Consider the following 20,274-nt stretch of genomic DNA (forward strand, 5'->3'; position numbering starts at 1 on the left):
AATATTTGTAATTAGCCTTTTTACATTCATGTTTATATTTTTAGAACAGACTTTAGATTTTTTTTGAAGTAACTGAAAATAAATCTGAAATTAAATTAAAATGAATATTGAACAGGATTTTATTCGCCTTTGCACTTGGTGTGGGGGGTGTTTTTTTGTTGTGTTTTTGTCAATTTTAGAAGACTAAAAGTTTTTATATTATATCAAATTTAAGTTTTTAGCTTTAATTGATTTAGGTAAAGTTATTTTAGTACTTCAACCTAATTAAACAATTTAATTAAAACTAATAAAAAATCTATCTATCTATCTATCTATCTATCTATCTATCTATCTATCTATCTATCTATCTATCTATCTATCTATCTATCTATCTATCTATCTATCTATCACTCCGTCCATCCATCCATAGTATATACACAGTTGGAAATAAATTGAGGTGATATAAAGTAGGGCTGTATGATATTAAAAATCTAACATTGCAATATTTTTTTATTCTGTGATATATAATCTGATATGAATACAATTTCACTTAGATGACTATTTGGAAGAAATTTGGAAAAATTGGGATTCAAGAATTGATTGGGATGATTTTGTAGAGAAATACATATGCATAAAATAGAAGTAACAATCTGCAAGTGTAGATAAATTCAATAAAGAAAAAGATACCAATCAAATAAACAGCATTTGATTGTTTTCCGATGAGTCAAACACTATTTAGGTATACAGAAATTGAATATTCAATAGTAAAATAATACTGCATAGTCTTTGTTTTAAAAACAACTCAGTTATTATTAATTTGTCAAAGTTACAAATGGTAAAATTTCTTAGGCCTGAATGCTTTTAAAACCCTCACATGGCCACATGTTTCCAAAAACACTTGCGAAATGCTAAATTATAATTCAGACTGAGCATTGCGTATATTTGCGATTTGACTATTGCGAATGATCACACTGCGATATTGATGCTGAAACTATATATTGTGCAGCCCTAATATAAAGCATGTTTGTTTTTAATACATTATGTTTTAGTTTATGAAAATAACCCTGATGTAAACAGTTAAATACTGACCCCTAAACTAAATAATATGCATACTACTGAAACAGCATCTTATTGCAATGCTGTTCTTTTTGTAACTATGCAAATGTGTTTTATATTGTAAATACTGTTGTGTACAGTCTCCCCAAATGTCTTAACCAGTAAATGACAGCAAATCTGACAGTAATTGTATCCATGTGTGTACTTTAGATGATAAAAGCAGACAGTGTTCAATGAGGATTCTTTACTATATATATTTTTACACTGTACAGCAAGAGCAATGTGTTTTGTATACCCAGTCCAATAACTGTAAAATTTGAAGTATTGAAAGGCACATAAAACTCTCAAAAAAGCTTCAACGTTTAAAAAGTTAAAACCAAAAACGTTTTCCCTGAATGAAATAAATAACTTAACTGCAATTAAATAATTGACAAAACTCTAATACTCAAAACCAGAAGTTAAAGAACTTCCAATTTATCAAAAAAAAATCATGCAATTAGTTAACTGTATAATATGGTCTAAAAATATGGGTTTCAATTTTAAATTCATTATCTGCTTAGAAAATGATTTATGATTTCAGGATATCACCAAAACATTGTGTTCTGTACAAATTTATTGCATGCCCATTTTTGACCCATAGTACCGCTTCATTAACAAACAAGTGGATGTAAAGGGAAAAAGCATGCAAACCCAAAAAAAAGGAGATATCTGTTCTGAGGTGGCACATTCATCCACATTGTGAGGATAAATTGAGTCCGGTGTTGTCAGTGGGACTGTCCAGTGCTCTGCGGGTACGTCTGTGACTCTCTTTAAAAGACTAGTCTGCTGATGGTGTTAAATCCCCCTCCTCCACCTCCACCCGAAGGTCCGCAGCTTCCAGGAGGCTCGTTGTCATCAGAACCATTGGGTCTGAATGAACAGGATGCAGAGGTTGCTTGGAGAGCCCGAGTTCTGGCGTTCAGCTCCTGCTCCTGAAAGAAAACAAACAAAGGGTTAAATCCATGCACTAAATTCAACACCAATCAATGACAAATAGGATTGTTCAAGATCAAAGAGAAAGTCAAAATTACTTGCTAAGGTTTTCTTTTTATGAATTTCATACTTTCTAGTATTTTCTCCAAATTTGATTTCAGGACAGTTAAAAAATGTTGATAATGGAAAATATGTACTTTAGTCTGTTCATGTATGAGAAACACAGCGACGCAGTAGCCTCACAGCAAGGTCGCTGGTTCGAGCCTCGGCTGGGTCAGTTGGCATTTCGGTGTAAGTTTGCATGTTCTCCCTGCTTTCGCGTGGGTTTCCTCCGGGTGCTCCGGTTTCCCCCACAGTCCAAAGACATGCGGTACAGGTGAATTGGGTAGGCTAAATAGTCCTTAGTGTATGAGTGTGTATGGGTGTTTCGCAGAGATGGGTTGCAGCTGGAAGGGCATCCGCTGTGTAAAACATGGGCTGGATAAGTTGGTGGTTCATTCCGCTGTGGTGACCCCGGATTAATAAAGGGACTAAGCCGAAAAAAAAAATAAATGAATGAATGAGAAACGCATTTTAATCATATTTTAAAATAATGGACCAAGACAATATTGTTAATCCACTGAAATGTTACTGAGTCACAAGAAATTATTTTATTTTAGCAAGGACACTTTTCAAATATTCCCCAAGTGCTGTTTAGGACAGAAATCATTAAAAATAAAAGTCATATAATTTCTAACTCATTTATTTTCCCTCTTGTCATTATGACAGTACTGGACATTTTTTTTTATTTTACAGCCAAACTATAAAAAATAGTAATAGTAAATCACCAGAAGAAAAGCATAAGATGAAATACTGTGAAAAAACATGGTCTGTAAAACATTATTTGGCAAATATTTGAAAATTTATTTGCTTGTTTAAACTCCTAATTTTCTTGTTTAAACTCCTAATTTAAAATGATCTAAATCACCAAATCTTTGGGGGACAACTTAATTGTCTTATGTTAAAGGTTAACCTATTTTATCCCTTTTTCAAGATGTAAGATATGTCGTTTGTGTCTTCAGAATGTGTCTGTAAAGTTTCAGCTGAAAACACCCATCAGATTATTTATTATACCTTTCAGAATATTGGAATTTTTTGCTCTCAACACAATGTAGCTGTTTTTGTTGCCTGTGCCTTTAATGTTAGTTCTCCCTACCCACCGTTCCCACTTGCCTGTCAGAGTGTGCCTCAATCTCCGCCTCGGCTGCATCAGATAAACAGCACAGTGACAGACATGAAGGAAGCAGATCTCACGTAACGTTTGTGAGAAATACAACAGTAAGAACTTTCCTAATGATTATTGCATGTTTTTGTTGTGGAGTTGCAATGATGAGTCACACACAATGTCATTACAAAGTTCACGCACGCACACACAGTTAGCGCGTTTAACTTTGCACGTTTTTGCATTGTAAATGTGACAGGATACAAGTTAATATCCACTGCTGTATGGATATCCGTTATGCTAATATACAAAATAAACCTGATTTAACATCCACAAACTGGCATTGAAGTGTCTTCCTTCATAATTGTACTGACATGTGGCTGTGGTGATGAATTACAGTGATTTTTACGGTCCTTATTACTAACATGCACTGTTTGAAAAACATTTTAACTTGTAAAACTCATTCTTGATCACGTTTGAGGATGACTGATGATCAAAGAGAGCTGAACAGATCTTTTAATCTCAGTTGCTTTGCGCATGTCATCTTTTGTTGATAGGATTATACGCGTTACTTTGGACATGTTAATAGGTGGCTGTCAATCAAATCAGTGGGAGGGGAACCACACTACTATGTCACGTTGTGGTCGGCCTCAAAATAGGAGAGAATTAGATCCTATTTTAACAAAAAAAATTAAAAAAAAGAGAGGCTTATTGTGTTTATATCACCCCAATATGACTCTGGACACACTATACCTACACACAATTCTGTCCAAACAGCTTACAAAAGATGATTTTCATCATAGGTGCCCTTTAAACTGACTTAAATTTGTAAAAAACAATTAGGTTAACTTAATTTATGTTTGGACAACATGAAGGTATTGTGTGGAACTCAGAATTGTTTTTACAGTGCACCCACTATAATAATTGGGTAACACTTCACAATAAGGTTTTATTAATTAATGTGCGTTAATGCACTCACTAACAACAATGAACAATACATTTATTACAGTATTTGTTCATGTTGGTTAACAACAATACAGTTGTTCATTGTTACCTCGTGTTAACTCATGGTGCATTAACTAATGTCAACAAGCATGTTAATAATGCATCAGTAAATGTTGAACTATGATTAATAAATGTTGTACAAGTATTGTTCATAATTAGTTTATGTTAGTAAATACATTACCTAATTAAACCTTATTGTAAAGTGTGACCAATAACTGTTATTAATTCATAACGAGGGCTGTTTTGTGCTGCTTCTCTTCTTGACAACACAAAAACCCACTGGTAATGTACAGTTACTCTCACCTGTAGGAAAAGTTTGTTGTCTTTGGTAATGGCATCCATCAGCTCTTTCTGCAGAGGTGGCTCTCCACTCAGCCTTGTGCCATTTACAACCGGCCCTGAATTGCTTGCTTCTCCACTGACCTCTTGTTTCCTGTAGATCAGGACATAGGCTGTATCCTTGGGGAAGCGGCTTGTGACATTCTGTAGTGACTGAAAGTTTGTAAAAGTCACTCTGCTGTCATTAAACAAGAACCAGTCCGCCGACTTTGGATCAGCACGCCCCGTTTCCTCCTGTGAGGCAGTCGAGCTCTCTGATTGGCTAGAATTATCCTGGCTCTTGGGACCCGGTCGAGCCACACAACCATCATCACTACTCACATTCCTTCCATACGAGTAGTAGTGACCGCTATCGGAAGACATCCCAGAGTGCATCACAACAGAACTCAACACATACGGCACAGAAAGCTTCTGCAAATCACTGTTATTTTTCTTGCTCTTCATTCTGCTTTCCGCGATTCCTTCCTCTTTCTGTGAAGGCTTCAGCTTTTTAGCCAGATTCTCGCCGCTGTCTGGAGACTCGGATGAAGAAGATGCAGCTACATTTGAGGGTGAAGAGCTACTGTGTTGGTGTAAAGGAAGGGACATGTGCAGAGGAATGCCCACATTGTCCAGGATCTTGCGCCGCACATGGCAGGTGGCATCGTAAGAGAAGCGCAACAGAGTCAGAATGAGGTATTCAGGGGCCGCCACCACACGCATAGCCTTCTCGGCCCTCTGCAGTGAGGCACAGCGTTCGCAAAAGTAGCAGTTCTCGTTCTCTAAAATTTCTGGAGCCAGAAAATAGTCCACTAAATCTGGCACAGATATTGTTGGTTCCACCATGGGCCTCTCCATCCCGCTTGCTGCACCTTCTTTGACAGGGCCCTCTGAGGCTTCACTGCCTCCATTCACCGCTCCCTGGCAGGGTCCCAGAGTAGAGGAGCTTTTGTGCTCATTAGTGGGACCCCGTGGCTGTGACATGGAGGGGCAGAAGGCAAGAGAGAGGTCTGTAAATGGCTCCTCTTTCTCTGATAGGCTGTGGCACTGCAGGCAGCGGATGGCTGTGGAGAGTCTCCCACCAAACATGCGCTCCACTAGAGTGCTGGTTTCTCCTTGAGCTGCTGCAGGATCTGGATGCGATGGCACATCAGAGATCGGTGGGCTTACTGCATTGTGGAGAATTTCTGCAGAAGTGGTTGCAGGTTCTGGTTTTGGGCTGGCCGTCTGAAGGGCTGAAAGGGCCTTCTCTTCTTCATGTAACCTTTAGATCACAAAGCAAGACACAAGTTTATGGATGTTTAGAAATACATGATCTCCCCCTGCTGTTGTTAATATGAAAACACATTAAAGCTCCAGTGAAGTAGAGCTGAAAATCTTTGCCTGAACTTGAAGGAACCAGACGGGTTTGGGCAGGTTCGGGCTTAATTTCTATATTTTTAGATGGGGTCAAGCCGGGCTTGGGCTTGCGTTCACGCTCCGGCTTGCACGGTAAATGAACAGTCATGTGATGCATTTCGATTAGCGCGAAAAAGTAATCAAATCATTTGTTACAACATCAAAACCCATCCTTGCAAAGTGAAACAAATGATGACGAAGAAGTCAAAAAGAGCAAATTTTGCGAAGTGGGACAATGTACAGCAAGGTGACAGGGAAAATGATGAGGTCACTCGCTACATTGAAACTGCTGTCATAGAAAATGAAATGGATGTTCTTGACTGGTGGAAGATGAACAAAAGGTCCTACCCAAAACTTTACCCAAAAATTTGTAGTCAGTAGTACTATGCATCCCGGCCAGGAGCAGCAGCAGTGAAAGTGTGTTCAGTGCTGCTTGATGCACCAGCAGTGAGCACATGACCACACTAAAGTCATTTACAGTGGATTCAATAATGTTCCTCCACAAAAACACGTAGCCTAATTTTGGTGAGTAAAGGATTTTCAAATTATAACTAAATATTAATTAAACCATAAATACACAAAGTAGACAGAGTATATAGGCTACTGTTGGCATTATTCTTTTAATATTCAGCTTCACTGTCGCCTTAAGGCCGGATTGTGAAGAGAAGTGGCAAGAAACATCCCGCAGAGCCTTTATCTTAATTTTGTTATTGCCTAATACCAGTCCACTTATTTTTATTGGTGTGTTGGCCAATTTAAAGGCTAAGTGTATGTACCTAGGCCTATTTAGAGTGCTGAGAGGTTACGATGTTACAGAGGACTTATTTATTTCTTTGTTCCATAGTAGCCTATACATTTGTTATGAATGCATTATGTTAAAACACATATAAATGAATCATTCTTTAAAAAAGGCAAAAGAATTGTGTGCATGCATATGAACATTTGCATAATGTCTGGCTGTAAACGGGTTTGGCTGCACAGTGGGTAGCATGATCGCCTCACAGCAAGAAAGTCGCTGGTTCCAGCCATTGCTGGGTCAGTTGGCATTTCTGTGTTGAGTTTGCATGTTCTCCCCGTGTTCACGAGGGTTTCCTCCGGGTGTTCCAGTTTCCCCCACAAGTCCGAAGACATGCGCTATAGGTGAATTGGGTAAGATAAAATTGTCCGTAGTGTATGTGTGTGAATGAGTGTTTATGTTACTGGGATGTTTCCCAGTGATGGGTTGCAGCTGGAAGGGCATTCGCTGCGTAAAACATATGCTGGATAAGTTGGCAGTTCATTCCGCTGTGGCGACCCCAGATTAATAAAGGGACTAAGTCGAAAAGAAAATGAATGAATGAATGAATGTAAACGGGTTCAGGCTTATAAAAAGCTGTCAATCATAATGTACTCGGGTTCGAGACGAATTCTGTCAGGCCTAACTTTTATGGCCCGATTACAGCTCTACTGTGAAGTGCTTGAAATGTGCATTTTTATTCCATGTTTGACGTAATCTCAACTGAAATTTGAAGAGGGGGTGGGATATAGTATAGCACCTTCCTTTTTTAAAAAACAGCCAATATCGTTTCGTTTCATCACCACTCTGCCAGTGAGTGGTTGAGCTCAAGCGCATCAAATGTGAAGGGGCGGGGCATGTCAGACATCAGAGAGTCATGATTTGATGAGAAACTTGAAGGTATGAGGTGATGTGAATAAAACTGTTGATCCATTTAGGTGGAAATGACAAACTACAAGCTTTACATGTTTGTATTGGTTTGATATGTTCTATAGACTGTATATGCCTATAGACATCCTAAAAATGAACAATACTGATACTAACATCTAAAACAGTTTTAATTTCATTAAGTTTTAAATTTATTTAATTTTTAAGTTGTATTTTAATTTCACGGGACCTTTAATGTGATTCTTGTGATTCTTTCTACTACCTTAATCACTGGTTGATACAGTTGTAATATCATATTTGAAGTGTTAATGTTCCTAAATTTTGAATCAAGTACCAAAAGAACAACTCTTAACCATGAAAATGCAGAAAAAGTTATATATTTCTTGTATTATTATTGGAAAGGAGGTTATAGGTATTACTGAATTTACCTGTCCAACAGAAACCTCAAATACTCTGAGCAGTCTTGCTGGGATCCGGCTGAAAACCAAGTAGGTCGAGAAACATCCAAAAAACTCCTTGGTGAATATGCTGCTCTCTGGTGGACACGTAAAAATAACAATTAATCCCAAGCAGGTATTCCTAATAGTCGATTTCAAGGCTCAAAAAGCACTCGCTATTTGTGTTGAATGAGTATAAACTTCTGAATAGCAAGAGAAATAACTGTACGCAAGACAAACAAACCTGTGTGTGGGCCAAGAAAGCAAAAAGAAGCTGAAGCTTCTTCATGAGCGTGTTGCTGCCATTCAATTGCAGAGACATAACATGTCGCCTGAAACTTTTAAAGACAAACTGTTAGAGCTCAGACATATGATGAACATGAACAAAATATAAATAGTTAGAGTAAAAATGATTAGCCCTCCAGTGAAATGTGTACTCTTTTTCAAATATTTGTGATGTGCTGATCAACAGAGCAAGAACATTTTCACAATATTTTTCCTTTTTTTATTCTGGGGGAAGTCTTACTACTTTTAGTTTGGCTGGAATAAAATCAGTTTTTAATAAAAAAAAATTAATAAATTGAATGTCAATATCATTAGCCCCCTTAAAAATATTTAATTTGCCTTGGCTACAGAACAAACCACATTACACTGAAAACTAGTATCTTTCAAAACAAGTAGAAAAAAGTATTATGCCCTTTCACCATGGCAAAGACAAATAAATAAATTATTAGAAAGAAGTTATTAAAACTATTATGTTTTTAAAAAATTATGTCGTGAAAAAAGACTAAATATTTTTAGAAGAATAAAAACTTCACAGGAGGGATAATTATTTTGATTTCAACTCTATCTCTCTGTCTCTCTCTCTCTCTATATATTTATATTTATATATATATATATATATATATATATATATATATATATATATATATATATATATATATATATATATATATATATATATATATATATATATATATATATATATATACATACACACACACACACACACTGTTAACTTTATATGAAAAATGTTAATTACAACTGGATTATAACATACTCGGTGGCCATAAATAAAATTTGGAGGATGCTGTTCATGTAGCATGTGTTGCCCAGATTCACAAGTCCTGTCTTCCCTGTTTCTGATTTGCCTGTGATCTTGAGTAGGCCAGAGACAAATGAATTTGACTGAGATGTCCAGGCACTTTGGTTCAGAACAAATTTGATCTTCTCCTCACTAGGTTTAGGCAGTTCCTGCAAGAGAGCCAGAGATGGATACTGAAATTGAATAATTATTATTAAGCAAAAAAGCATTAAATCGATCTTAAGTGAATGTAAAGACATTTACATTGTTACAAAATATTCTATTTTATTTGAGAACTGTTCTTTCGAACTTCACATTAAAATATAATGTGGTTTCCACTAAAAAAGAATGATTGTGTGACTGAAGACTAGAGCAGTGCTTCCCGCGGGCTTCCTTATAGTGGTACGCGGAAAAAAAATTGGTGAATAATGAAAGAATAAAATGAACACACTTTTAATACTTTGATGCGTACGATAACAATTGGACTTAGAATGTTTACTTTAGTGCATGGCGTCATCAGATGCTAAAAATCAGTCCACTTTGTGCAGAGGAAGAGGCGCGCGGCGTTTGCACAGCAGGTACACATGCACTAGAGATGCCCTTTTGCAGACCGGTGCTGTTGTGTTGGCAATTCAGTTACTGCAAACTCAGGAATTTCCCCATGCTGCATCATTGGTAAAATAATTATTACAAATGTGTTCAAATTTGTGTAAAATAATGTGTGTTGTCGATATATTAAGTTATTTGTTTTGTGAAGAAGTGTACGTGGCTTTCGGTTTAGTTTGTTACCTCAGATTTAAGCTAATTAATTTGGATGTGAATCCTTAATTTGGATGTGAATTAATTTGGATGTGACTGGCACGAAACACAGAACATAGACTCAAACTTCGCCAAGCTTAAAGCGTAGAGGTAGAATATAATTAAGGTTAGTATCCGTGTGCACAAACGGAGGAACTGCGAACTGCACCCGAGTCTGCTTGAAAACAGTGGTCGGTGCGCGCTTAACGCGAACTTCACGGTTCACTTATGTGATCTTATTCGCACCAAATCACGGAAATACCGCACGTATGAATTGGTCAAGAAGTGTGTTTCTGCATTTAATTACTCGCTGTTCTGACAGACATAGGCCTACTGTAAATGACGAGCAGCAGATCTAATTTGTAATTAACATATGTGATTGCAAATCATATATTTAAAATACAAGTTAATGTTTAGATTTCAAAGATATATAAATATGTCATATGTATATGCAGTATATATGTCAAAATGTATAAAAAAATGTTATACATCGATAACATATAGCCTATATTTATCAGGTCCATGCAACATTTCCAGGTTTTGATGAATAGACTACTGTACATTAATACTTTACAAGTACAGCAGTTTTCTTTTTACTTTTTACGAACAGTGCCATTTTATTTAACGTTAAAAAGCACATTTTAATTTAAACGGTTAAGTTTTTTTTTTTGTTTTTTTTTTTGTCTGCAAGTACAGTAAAATGTTTAAAGTGGCTGACAAGAATACATATTCTTAATAATAGTAATTAATCTGCCTTGTTTTTGAACTGTGCAGAGCTGTAGCTGCTTAATTAGGCCTACTACGCTACTGTATTTTCAATACAGGTCATTGTGGTGGTACTTGGAGAGACAATTTTTTTCTGAGGTGGTACTTGGTGAAAAAAGTTTGAGAACCACTGGACTAGAGTGATGCATTAAGAATACGTAGCTTTGTAAAATGGATTACATTTTATTTTAAAACGTATTTTATAAGAAACTAATCATTTAAATTTGTTATATTTCACAATATCATCAATTTACTGTATTTTTTAAAAAACTGCAACCTTGAAGATAAAGAGCGACATCTTTGAAAACATTTAAAAATGTTACAGATTTTTTTTTTTTTACTTTCCATGAAAAAGTACAATTAATTATGGCATACAAGTACAAAATAATTGCTTAATGCTAAACTGACCTGTGTTCTCTGAACAAATAAAATTTTTTTTTGATAAATTTATGAGAGATTCTTACTTTAATGGATTCAAGAATGCTGTCGTAGAGGTCTGGGAATCCGGAATATTGGTACATCATGCAATGAATGAGTTCAGCAAATTGCAGTAGGAACGTTTTACTGTTTGGAAGGCCATCATTCTTCAAAGACTTCACAAGTGGCACTATATGAGGGACCACCTGGTATGAAACATAAACATAATATAAATAACATCACACATAACATTGAAATGATTAAATATTGGATAGTAAAAACAAAAGCTACTTAAAGGGCCAAAACTAAAATACTGGGCACAAAAATACCTTTATTTTTTACCTTTATATTCTTTACATTTACCTTCATTTTTAGATAAAAGATGATGGGAACCCCTAACTTCCATAGTAAGAAAAATAAATAAATACAAGCAAAGTCAAAGGCTACCATCAACTACTTGGTCAAAAATATATTTTAAGATTTCTTATTTTGCGTTTAGCCAAAAAAAGGAAGCTGAAAAAAGTTTGGAACAAGTCACCCATTTGATACTATATTAAAAGAAAAAGAAACAAGAGATTTATAATGTATAAAAGTAATTAATTTGAATGCCTCCCTTTTTGGCACACAGGGACTTTTTGAGATAGATAAAGTGAAGTTTTTGTTGTGTTTTTTGTTTTGGTAAGATGTAGTTTACTGTGGCCTTACTAAGTGAAAAGCTTCAGGAGAGTGCTGGAAACTAAGCAGCATATGTGAAAGAACAACCAGCGCTCCCTGCCTCACAATGGGATACCAAAGACGATTAAAGACCTGCAAACAAACAAACAAACAAACACACTAATAAACATAGAAAACCATCTGTCACAGACGCGTAGGCTTAGGAATAAATGTTAACACTCTCAGACAATCAGCTGAATTCAGATAGAATTAGTCTCCCGATATCTTGATTCTTTTTTATTATGTTGACTCTTGGCATTACTGTTGTTGCTTTTTAGTGCAGCTTTGCAGGCTTATTGCTAATACATACAAACCTGTTCAATTTTGAGCAGTGTGACATCTATGAGGATGGTGAACTTTTGAACAGCAGCAAGTCCTTTTAATAAAGCAATGACCCAGGTGTCCACATGATTAGCTAGAGGCCATGACAACCAGTCAATCATCCTTAAAAGAGAGAGAGCGAGAGAGAGAGAGGTCAGGACCACAACACATACAATAAAAGCCTTACATAACAGCAACAGCACCACACACACACAAAATCTGGCAACATTTTGACCTCAACGTTCAACTCAGAAGAAAAACAACAGCAAAAAAAAAAAAAAAAAAAATCGATACTCATTTGAAAACTGTTAAGCTACAATAAACTCTAAACACTACACCCATTCTAAATGACTTGCATAAATGCAATTACTACATACTTGAAGCAAACAAGATGCAGAGACAACAATATTATTGGTAGCTGGATCAAGGGCTTAGTCTTTTAAACATACACAAAAGCACTATTCATTAGCTTTATATAGCCCAGACACACACACAGAGTCTGACCTGCAGAGTGCTTGTGTCATACTGGCATCTTTAACATTCTGGTCAGTGGTGAGGCTTTTGATGAGGACTGTGATCATTTGCAGAGGGATGTGCTGGACCAGGCTTGCTAGAGCAATAGATGGTTCAAATGAAGGATCTGAAAAGTAAACAAGAGTAAGAGGGAACATCACATTATGCATTCATATTGTTAATGTTTGTAGCACATTTAGGATTTCTTTTTAACAACTCATGCTATTAATTAACAACAACAATTCTGAAAAATTTGGGCCATTTTTTGGAAAAAAAAAAAGGAAAAATGGAAAAAAAAAAAAAAGATTCCTTTTTCCTTCTCTTCAGTTTTAATTTAATTGATAAAAGTACAAAGAAAAAGTGCCAATGTTTACACTGACCAAATTTGGATTTTGATGGCTTCGACAAAGTGCAAAAGAGTTGAGACAGAGGCATGTTTATCCAGTGTTGGATGTAATCAGTTACAAAGTAACTAGCTGATGTAATTAAATTACTTTTCTGATGAAAAGTAAAGTAAGATTACTTTTCATTTTTAGGTAGTCAAATACATTTACTTATAATGTACACTTCCGGTCAAAAGTTTGGGGTCAGTTTTTTTTTTTATTATTCTGTTCATCAAGGTGGCATTTATTAAATGTAACTTTTTTTTTTTTTTAATTCAGGTTTCTTATAGCATGCAGTTTCAAATGAAATTATTACTCCAGTAATTATTGCTTTTATTACTATTACCATTAATAATAGTAATAATAATAATAATAATAATAATAATAATAACTAATATTAGAGATTTCTAAAGGATCAAATGACTCAAGACTGGAGTAATGAAGCTGAAAATTCATCTTTAAAATCAGGGGAATAAATGATTAATTTAAAATATAAACTACTTTTGAACAGTTATTTTATAGTGCAATAACATTTCACAATTTTACAATTTGTACTGTATTTTGGAGTAAATAAATGCAGCCTTGGTGAGCAGGATAAAACATTTAAAAATCCTACTGACCCCAAACTTTTGACTGGTAGTGTACTACTAAATCAGAGAAGCCCATAAGCAATAAGTGTTATTATTGTTATACAAATATATTTTGCAGAACAATTCTATTTGTCAACTAAAGAAGGCTACATTTATCAAGGCAATGGTACATGAAATAATGAAACAATGGAATGAAAAAAAATTGGACTGTATTTCCTAACTCCTAATGTCATTAGTTAACACACTCAATGCATTTTATTTCAACACATCCAATAATCTCTAAAATATCAGCCTCTACCAAATGGTAGATATGTCAGTAAAAGTAGCAAAATGAATACATATACTATGAAAATCATAAATTGTGAAGTTTAAGTTCAATTTATTTAAAAACATAAACAAAATAAAAAAAAATTTGAATACTAAATCATCTTTATTTTTTTAAAAATACCATAAAATATTTCAGATTCTCATTTGACACAGTATTTTACACACTTTCTTGTTGTTTTTATACAATAAAACCAAAATGAATTGTAGTAGTGCAACAAGATTATGTGTGTAATCCATTATTTAAAACATTGAAAAACATTTTAGCACGAGTGCTTCCTAAAGATGAAACTTGATTAGGTTTAGTTAAGTTAGATACTCCTCTCAATAAAATATAGTCAGTAAAAATATGGTCAGTCATTTGGTCGAGGAGGCAGTTAAAGGGTTAAAAGTTGTTTTAATTATAATGTTTATTTATTTGGGAAATGAGAATATTCATTTGTTAATGTTTTACAAGCTAAATTTCTGGGCAACCTGACATGATACCAGACTTTGCACTGCCCAATTCTTCATTTCCCTATGAACCATACATTTACAATCTTAAATCTGGACTGCAGACAGACAGGCCAGGCTAAAATTAACTTCATGCCTACCAAACCACACTGTTGTAGCAGATGCAGAATGGAACTTGATCAAATAACCAATAACGTCATCTCCCAATTGCATTAAATATCTTTGTATTTCCCAATATATGCCTCCATGTCACTGGTACCTGTACACATTTGTGAGTCACTTGTGCTATTTGGTTTGCTGTATCCACATAACATGACAGTTAATAGTTTTTGCATCTGTCCCTCATAAAAGTTTGTATGATGCCTTTAATCTTTGAGAATGACAAGCAAGTGTCTGCTATTCCTAGAAACAATATGGACTTCTCAGACCCCGGCACATATTTCCACAGTCTTTTTAACAAACTGTGTTGATTTCTGTCCAAGACATGTTACATTTCTTGAAGCAGAAACAGACTGTTACAGGGATTTTCTAAAGCACTGCTAAACTGGTTTTATTTAACAGCACAACATGACAGTTTTTTTCATTTAGTGCCACACAAAACTTTAGATTTCTCTGGATTCCTTCAATGTTTTCACAACATTATTTATGGTAGTTGCTGAAAGACCCAAGTTGGATTTGATTAGGCATGGGCCCATATAAGATTTGGACGATATGATAACCTTTGATAAAAATATCACGGTTTCACAATATTGTGATTACTGCTCTAAAATATATTCTTTTTAATCGTCTGAGTAAAAACTAAAACGTTTTTCCCCTTTGAACACAATATAATTTATTTTCAGAAACATTTATAATATTTTGGAACAGTAAACACGTCCTGCTAAATAATTCAAATGAATCGTTGACTTCATTTGATTTAAAAACACAGATTTGTTTACAATTTAAAATGGCATCTTTGGATATTTTTTCTGCTGGAGATACTGTTGTCCTAAACTAAATTTTAAAAAATACGTAAATTAAAAAAATATATATTACACACACCTTAGGATCGGTAAAGCAAAAAAATTAGTGGTTTTAAAACCCTGACTTTTCCAAACCGCGGTATACCTTGAAAACGGTTATCATCCCATGCCTAGATTTGATTTTGCTTCACGAGTTGTGATTTTTAATTTGAAAATTCTCTCATAACTTCCGGCCAGTGCTTTCCACACACAGACTTTTCTTGGGCGGGCCACCCAGGTATATAAACAGCCGCCCAAGTATATTTGGAGACATTTATTATTTTTATTATCATTATCTTTTTACGCTTTTTGTATCGGCCCAATATCCAAACATCTGCTATCGATTAACTAGTGGAAAATCTCCTCTCGCCCTACACGTTTACTTGTCGTTGTGTGAGCGTGCAAGCACTGTCACCACTCCCACAGACAACCTCACGTGGTCTGCCGAGACCCACAGAGACGTGCCTTTTGGGACTTAAAAAGGCATTCGTCCGGGTTTTATAAATCTTATAAAAAAAAAAAAATTCTATTTTATGTCATTTATTTCTCATTTGCTGTGTGTATATATATATATATATATATATATATATATATATATATATATATATATATATATATATATATATATATATATATATATATTTTTTTTTTTTTTTTTTTTTTTTTTTTTATTCGATGATGTTGATATATTACATATTTATACATACCTAACATGTACAAAATGCTGTACAAAATGTCAGCAGCAGATTTTACCTGTCAGTGAATGCACATGGCCCCTAAATAGAATAAAAGTAAAACAAATAGTGGACTTTTTTTATTATTTCAACTGTCCTTAAAAAAATACAAATAAACAAAAAACTTCAACCCATTAAAAAACTGTATAATAAATAAAAATATTGTTAAAAATAACTTTTTTGTCACATATAGCATGTGTAAAAGGTGTTTCAATCCGGCTACCACCGCAAGTATATTTCAAACCTGTGGTAAGCACTGCTTCCAGCACATAATAATAAGCCATGATGATCATGTTTTACTTGCTAAAACTGAGATACTTTTATATCATGAAACTCTTTTAGCAGTTTACTTGTTTATTGTGAACAGTTTCAAAAATGTTTCAGTTGGATATTCTATGATCTTTTCACTTTAGTTTTTTCTCAATCTCTTCCATTTATTTTGGAGAGTGTTGCAGCCATCAAAAAAAATAAAACACAATTTGATCATTTTAGACATTTAACAATGTTATTGAAAACACTTGAAATATTTTCTTTATATCTTTGTCAATAAAATAAATGTTAATGAGAATTAGTACACGGCTGTCTGGAATACTTGATTCTGACTTGTCAGTCATGACACTGCAAGGCATGTTATTCCCAGATAACAACCGCTGAAACTAATAACACAGGCTCATCCTGGTCCTTCTGGTACTTTGTTACAAAGATGTCAACAAGAGGGAGTTGTTATGAGCAGGAATTGCATGAATTACACAATTATATAGGCTTTTTGACCATATGGGCTTTTGAAAATTATGGTCCTGCCCACATTCATCACCACTACCAACGCAATAACAGTGGTGCTTCCTTTACCAATTTTAAAGCACTACTGTGCTAACGCTCCTGGGGTGTCTGCCAGTGCTAAGCCACCATCAGCTGTGCTTTCATACTGGATGCAGAAAATCACTGTTTGAGTCGAGCCGAGAATGCAACTCAGATGAGCCATGACAAGCTAGTTTGCACTGTGGTCAAAATTCGAAATAGTTCAACTATCATGCGCTCCACATCGTTGCGACTTAAGAAAACTTTTAAAACGTGCGCGTAAGATTCTGGTAAACTGTATGCAACTGTGCAGAGACAACCCCTGATCTATCATGTCGTCTCAAAGCAAATGTTATGAAACAGAGTTTACTGACCTGTGGATGAGATGATGGAAAACACCTCCTGCAGTGATGGCAGCAGTGTGCTGGGCTCAGCCTTCCAGATGACCTGCAGAAGAGTGCTCACCCTGCTCACCTGGGTCACATACTCCCGCAGCTCCCGCTCTTCACTGGCAGGACAATGGAAATATGCAAAGGTGCGCACAAGCTGCTGGCAGAACAGAACTCCTGCCTTTTCTCGTGGGATGCACTGAGAGAAGTCTGTCAGAATAGTGGCCAACTTGGCACATGTCGCTGGTTCTGGCCGTTCACAGATGATGCGTAGGACCTCCGTCTGTAGCAGAGGTGCCAGTTCCAACACAGCCGGGCAGCTGATGAGCAGTCTGAGAGAACTGTGAAGGAAGTCCAAGATTGCAGGGTCTCTATGGTCCAAAGAGCCATAGCCCTGTTGAAGGAGGCCAAGCACATATTCCTTGCTGAAAAAGCGGGCAAACTCATCCCGATGGTAGCGTGCGTACGCTTCTTGCACTTGGAAGCCAATCTGACGCTGAAAAACATCCTCACCCTGGAGAATAAGGCGTGTGGTGAGATGGTACAAGGCCTGGCACTGCTCCTCCGTCACCTCCTTTTCAGCAGCCTCCATCACTTTTTTCACGATAGCCCGCTTGACATTCTGAGGATGGGAGGAACTGACCAGCGCCTCCAAAATCTTATCCATGGCTGGACTGTATTGCACCACAGGAAAGGCAAAGTAAGCTGAAGAACCTGAAACTGTAGACATATGGTTTTATTCGATTGAAGTATAGTATTATTTTTGGTTTGTCAAATTATTAGTCATGTCTAGGCCCCATCATTTAGTCTATGTATTTACTTGTGTAAATGTGTCTAAATTTATATTTATTCATTTTTAAAATTTATTTCACTAATATTATTGTGATATAATAATAGTAATATTAATATGTTCATATATGATTTATTTACAACAGTTTGTAAAGTAATATTTTCTGTCTTTTAGTAGATGTTATGCGAGAGACTTGCTTTTTTTCTTTCTTTTTTTTTTTTAAGTGAATCTAATTGGATTTTCATCGTAAACATTAAATAAAAGTTACAAATGTATTTTTTATTTCATAAATAATTTTTTTAGTTATGATACTCCTAAAATCATTCCGCATAAATCCGCAGATTTTTTTTTACAAAATTCTCAGCAGAAATAGCAAAAAATGTCCTCAGATTCTGTCTGGCCCTAGTCATGTCCAAATTTTGCATTATCAACTCATTGATCAATCTCTTTCATAAACAAAAAAAAAGAGATTGTGAGAGAAGACATTTGTTTATGCATCTCTGATGTTGGTTAAAAAAAAAAAAAGCTTTTTATATATTTTTATTTTTTATGTAAAAACAGCTTCTTTTATACTGGGTATTATGTTGATTGTATTAATTGATTGATTAATTAATTGTTTAATAAAAGTACATGTAATATTTGTTCATTTTTATCATCAAATAAGTATTTTACATTTGAATTATTTTCCACTTTTGATCCTTTTTTAATGGTGTTGGAACCAGCTATATGAAGCATCCACAAACAAAGAACTTAAAAATGTATAAATAATTTGAATGAAACGGAAAACTAATTTAATCTAATGTTTCTAAACCTTACTGTAAGTTATTTTTCTTTGTGATATTGACCTAAAACAATATATAATATACATATTATTTTTTGTGTGTGAATTTTATTAACAATTTTTTGTTTTTTCTTGTTGTTTTATTTTGCCTCTTTTTGTAGTAGTCATGTATTATAAAGCATTCAAGATTTACAACAACTCAGATCAGAAATTCCAACTTCAGGTCTATGCTTAAAAAGCGTTAACGGGTAATACCTTGTTTACAGCTACTGCAACAATACAAGAACAAATAAATGAAAAATACAAAATATCAAATATGAAACATTAAACTAAAACAGTACATTCATTTATTTGAAATAAATCACTTTGGCAGGTAAGGGCTTACACCAGAGGTTAAGAGGTCTAAAAATAAAAGTTCCCTATAAAATAATATAATCTGCTTTAGTTCATTTTACAATTCCATACATTATAAACATCTTAGAACAGAAAAAATACATACATTTATTGTGTTTACGCTCCTAAATGTGTTGCTTTTTGGTAAAAGGTGAGATCATATTTAACAACAAATCCTTAATAGATAATCGAATAATAAATTAATTAATGGAGTGAATAATATTAAAATTAACCCCACAAAATTACAAAGCTACGTAAGGGTGGGTATAATCTGACAGCCTAAACATTTAATCTTATGTAATTTATCGAAGTTTATATTGTATTTTAGTTAAAAGATAAATTCGGACAAATGTGCCTTTATTATTCTGTTATCATATCCTAACGGATTATTTCGCAAAGAAATAACAGCTCACAGTCAACAACACCATAAGTAAAGCACATCAGAAGCTGTCATTACAACTGCCTGCTAACTACTCTGCTAGCTAGCTTGCTAACACAAAGAGCAAGAATGAATTAAACAACATTTAACGTTAGTAGCACGACACAATACAAGCAAAAAAGACATACCACATACTATTTACAGGTTAAACATTAGCTTTACATTCGTCGCTGTCGACAAGATCGGAGTGCAGAGTCAGAAATCGAAACAAAGCAAATACACACAAATGCCACAGCACTGACTTAGCAAAAACAGAAATGACTTTCCTTTCCATGTTCAGAGATGATAACAACCATCGACACTCACCCGATTATGTCATTCCGAAAACGTCTTGATTTACAAGGGTAATAATACAAAATTAAAAACCATAAAGACGTCTAAATATATATTTTGTTGTGATCTGTTTGTTAAACTGCGACCTCTTTCAATCAGCTGTTGAAACACACACACACACACGTCATCAAAATGCGCGAGAATGATGTCAGGACCCAACACTTGCACCTAACACATTTGGTATTTTAGACCAATCAGCTAATTTACTTTCTTACAAAAATTTTA

General features: G+C 34.8%; 1 protein-coding gene across 1 annotated transcript; it reads right to left on the minus strand.

The window, feature by feature from the left end:
- Nucleotides 1-1,630: 1,630 nt before the first annotated feature.
- usp38 (ubiquitin specific peptidase 38) lies at nt 1,631-20,154 on the minus strand. Its single transcript, XM_056457915.1, has 11 exons — nt 20,023-20,154; nt 17,299-18,033; nt 12,633-12,768; nt 12,122-12,251; nt 11,799-11,900; nt 11,141-11,299; nt 9,090-9,283; nt 8,274-8,367; nt 8,021-8,127; nt 4,517-5,795; nt 1,631-2,006 (listed from the first exon to the last, which is right to left on the minus strand). Exons 2-11 carry the CDS (start codon nt 17,978-17,980, stop codon nt 1,845-1,847), a joined length of 3,045 nt encoding a protein of 1,014 aa, XP_056313890.1. The 5' UTR covers nt 17,981-18,033; nt 20,023-20,154; the 3' UTR covers nt 1,631-1,844.
- Between the last annotated feature and the right edge of the window lie 120 nt (nt 20,155-20,274).

The sequence above is a fragment of the Danio aesculapii genome, chromosome 1, assembly GCF_903798145.1.
Source record: "Danio aesculapii chromosome 1, fDanAes4.1, whole genome shotgun sequence".
Lineage (NCBI taxonomy): Eukaryota > Metazoa > Chordata > Actinopteri > Cypriniformes > Danionidae > Danio > Danio aesculapii.

Excerpts from the sequence above, each read along its gene's own strand:
- usp38 (XM_056457915.1), bottom strand. The coding sequence starts at position 17,980 with ATGGATAAGATTTTGGAGGCGCTGGTCAGTTCCTCCCATCCTCAGAAT. Across the intron at positions 12,252-12,632 it reads ATGACACAAGCACTCTGCAG|GATGATTGACTGGTTGTCAT; the intron begins GTCAGACTCTGT and ends CTCTCTTTTAAG. Across the intron at positions 11,300-11,798 it reads CTCCTGAAGCTTTTCACTTA|GTGGTCCCTCATATAGTGCC; the intron begins GTAAGGCCACAG and ends GTTTCATACCAG.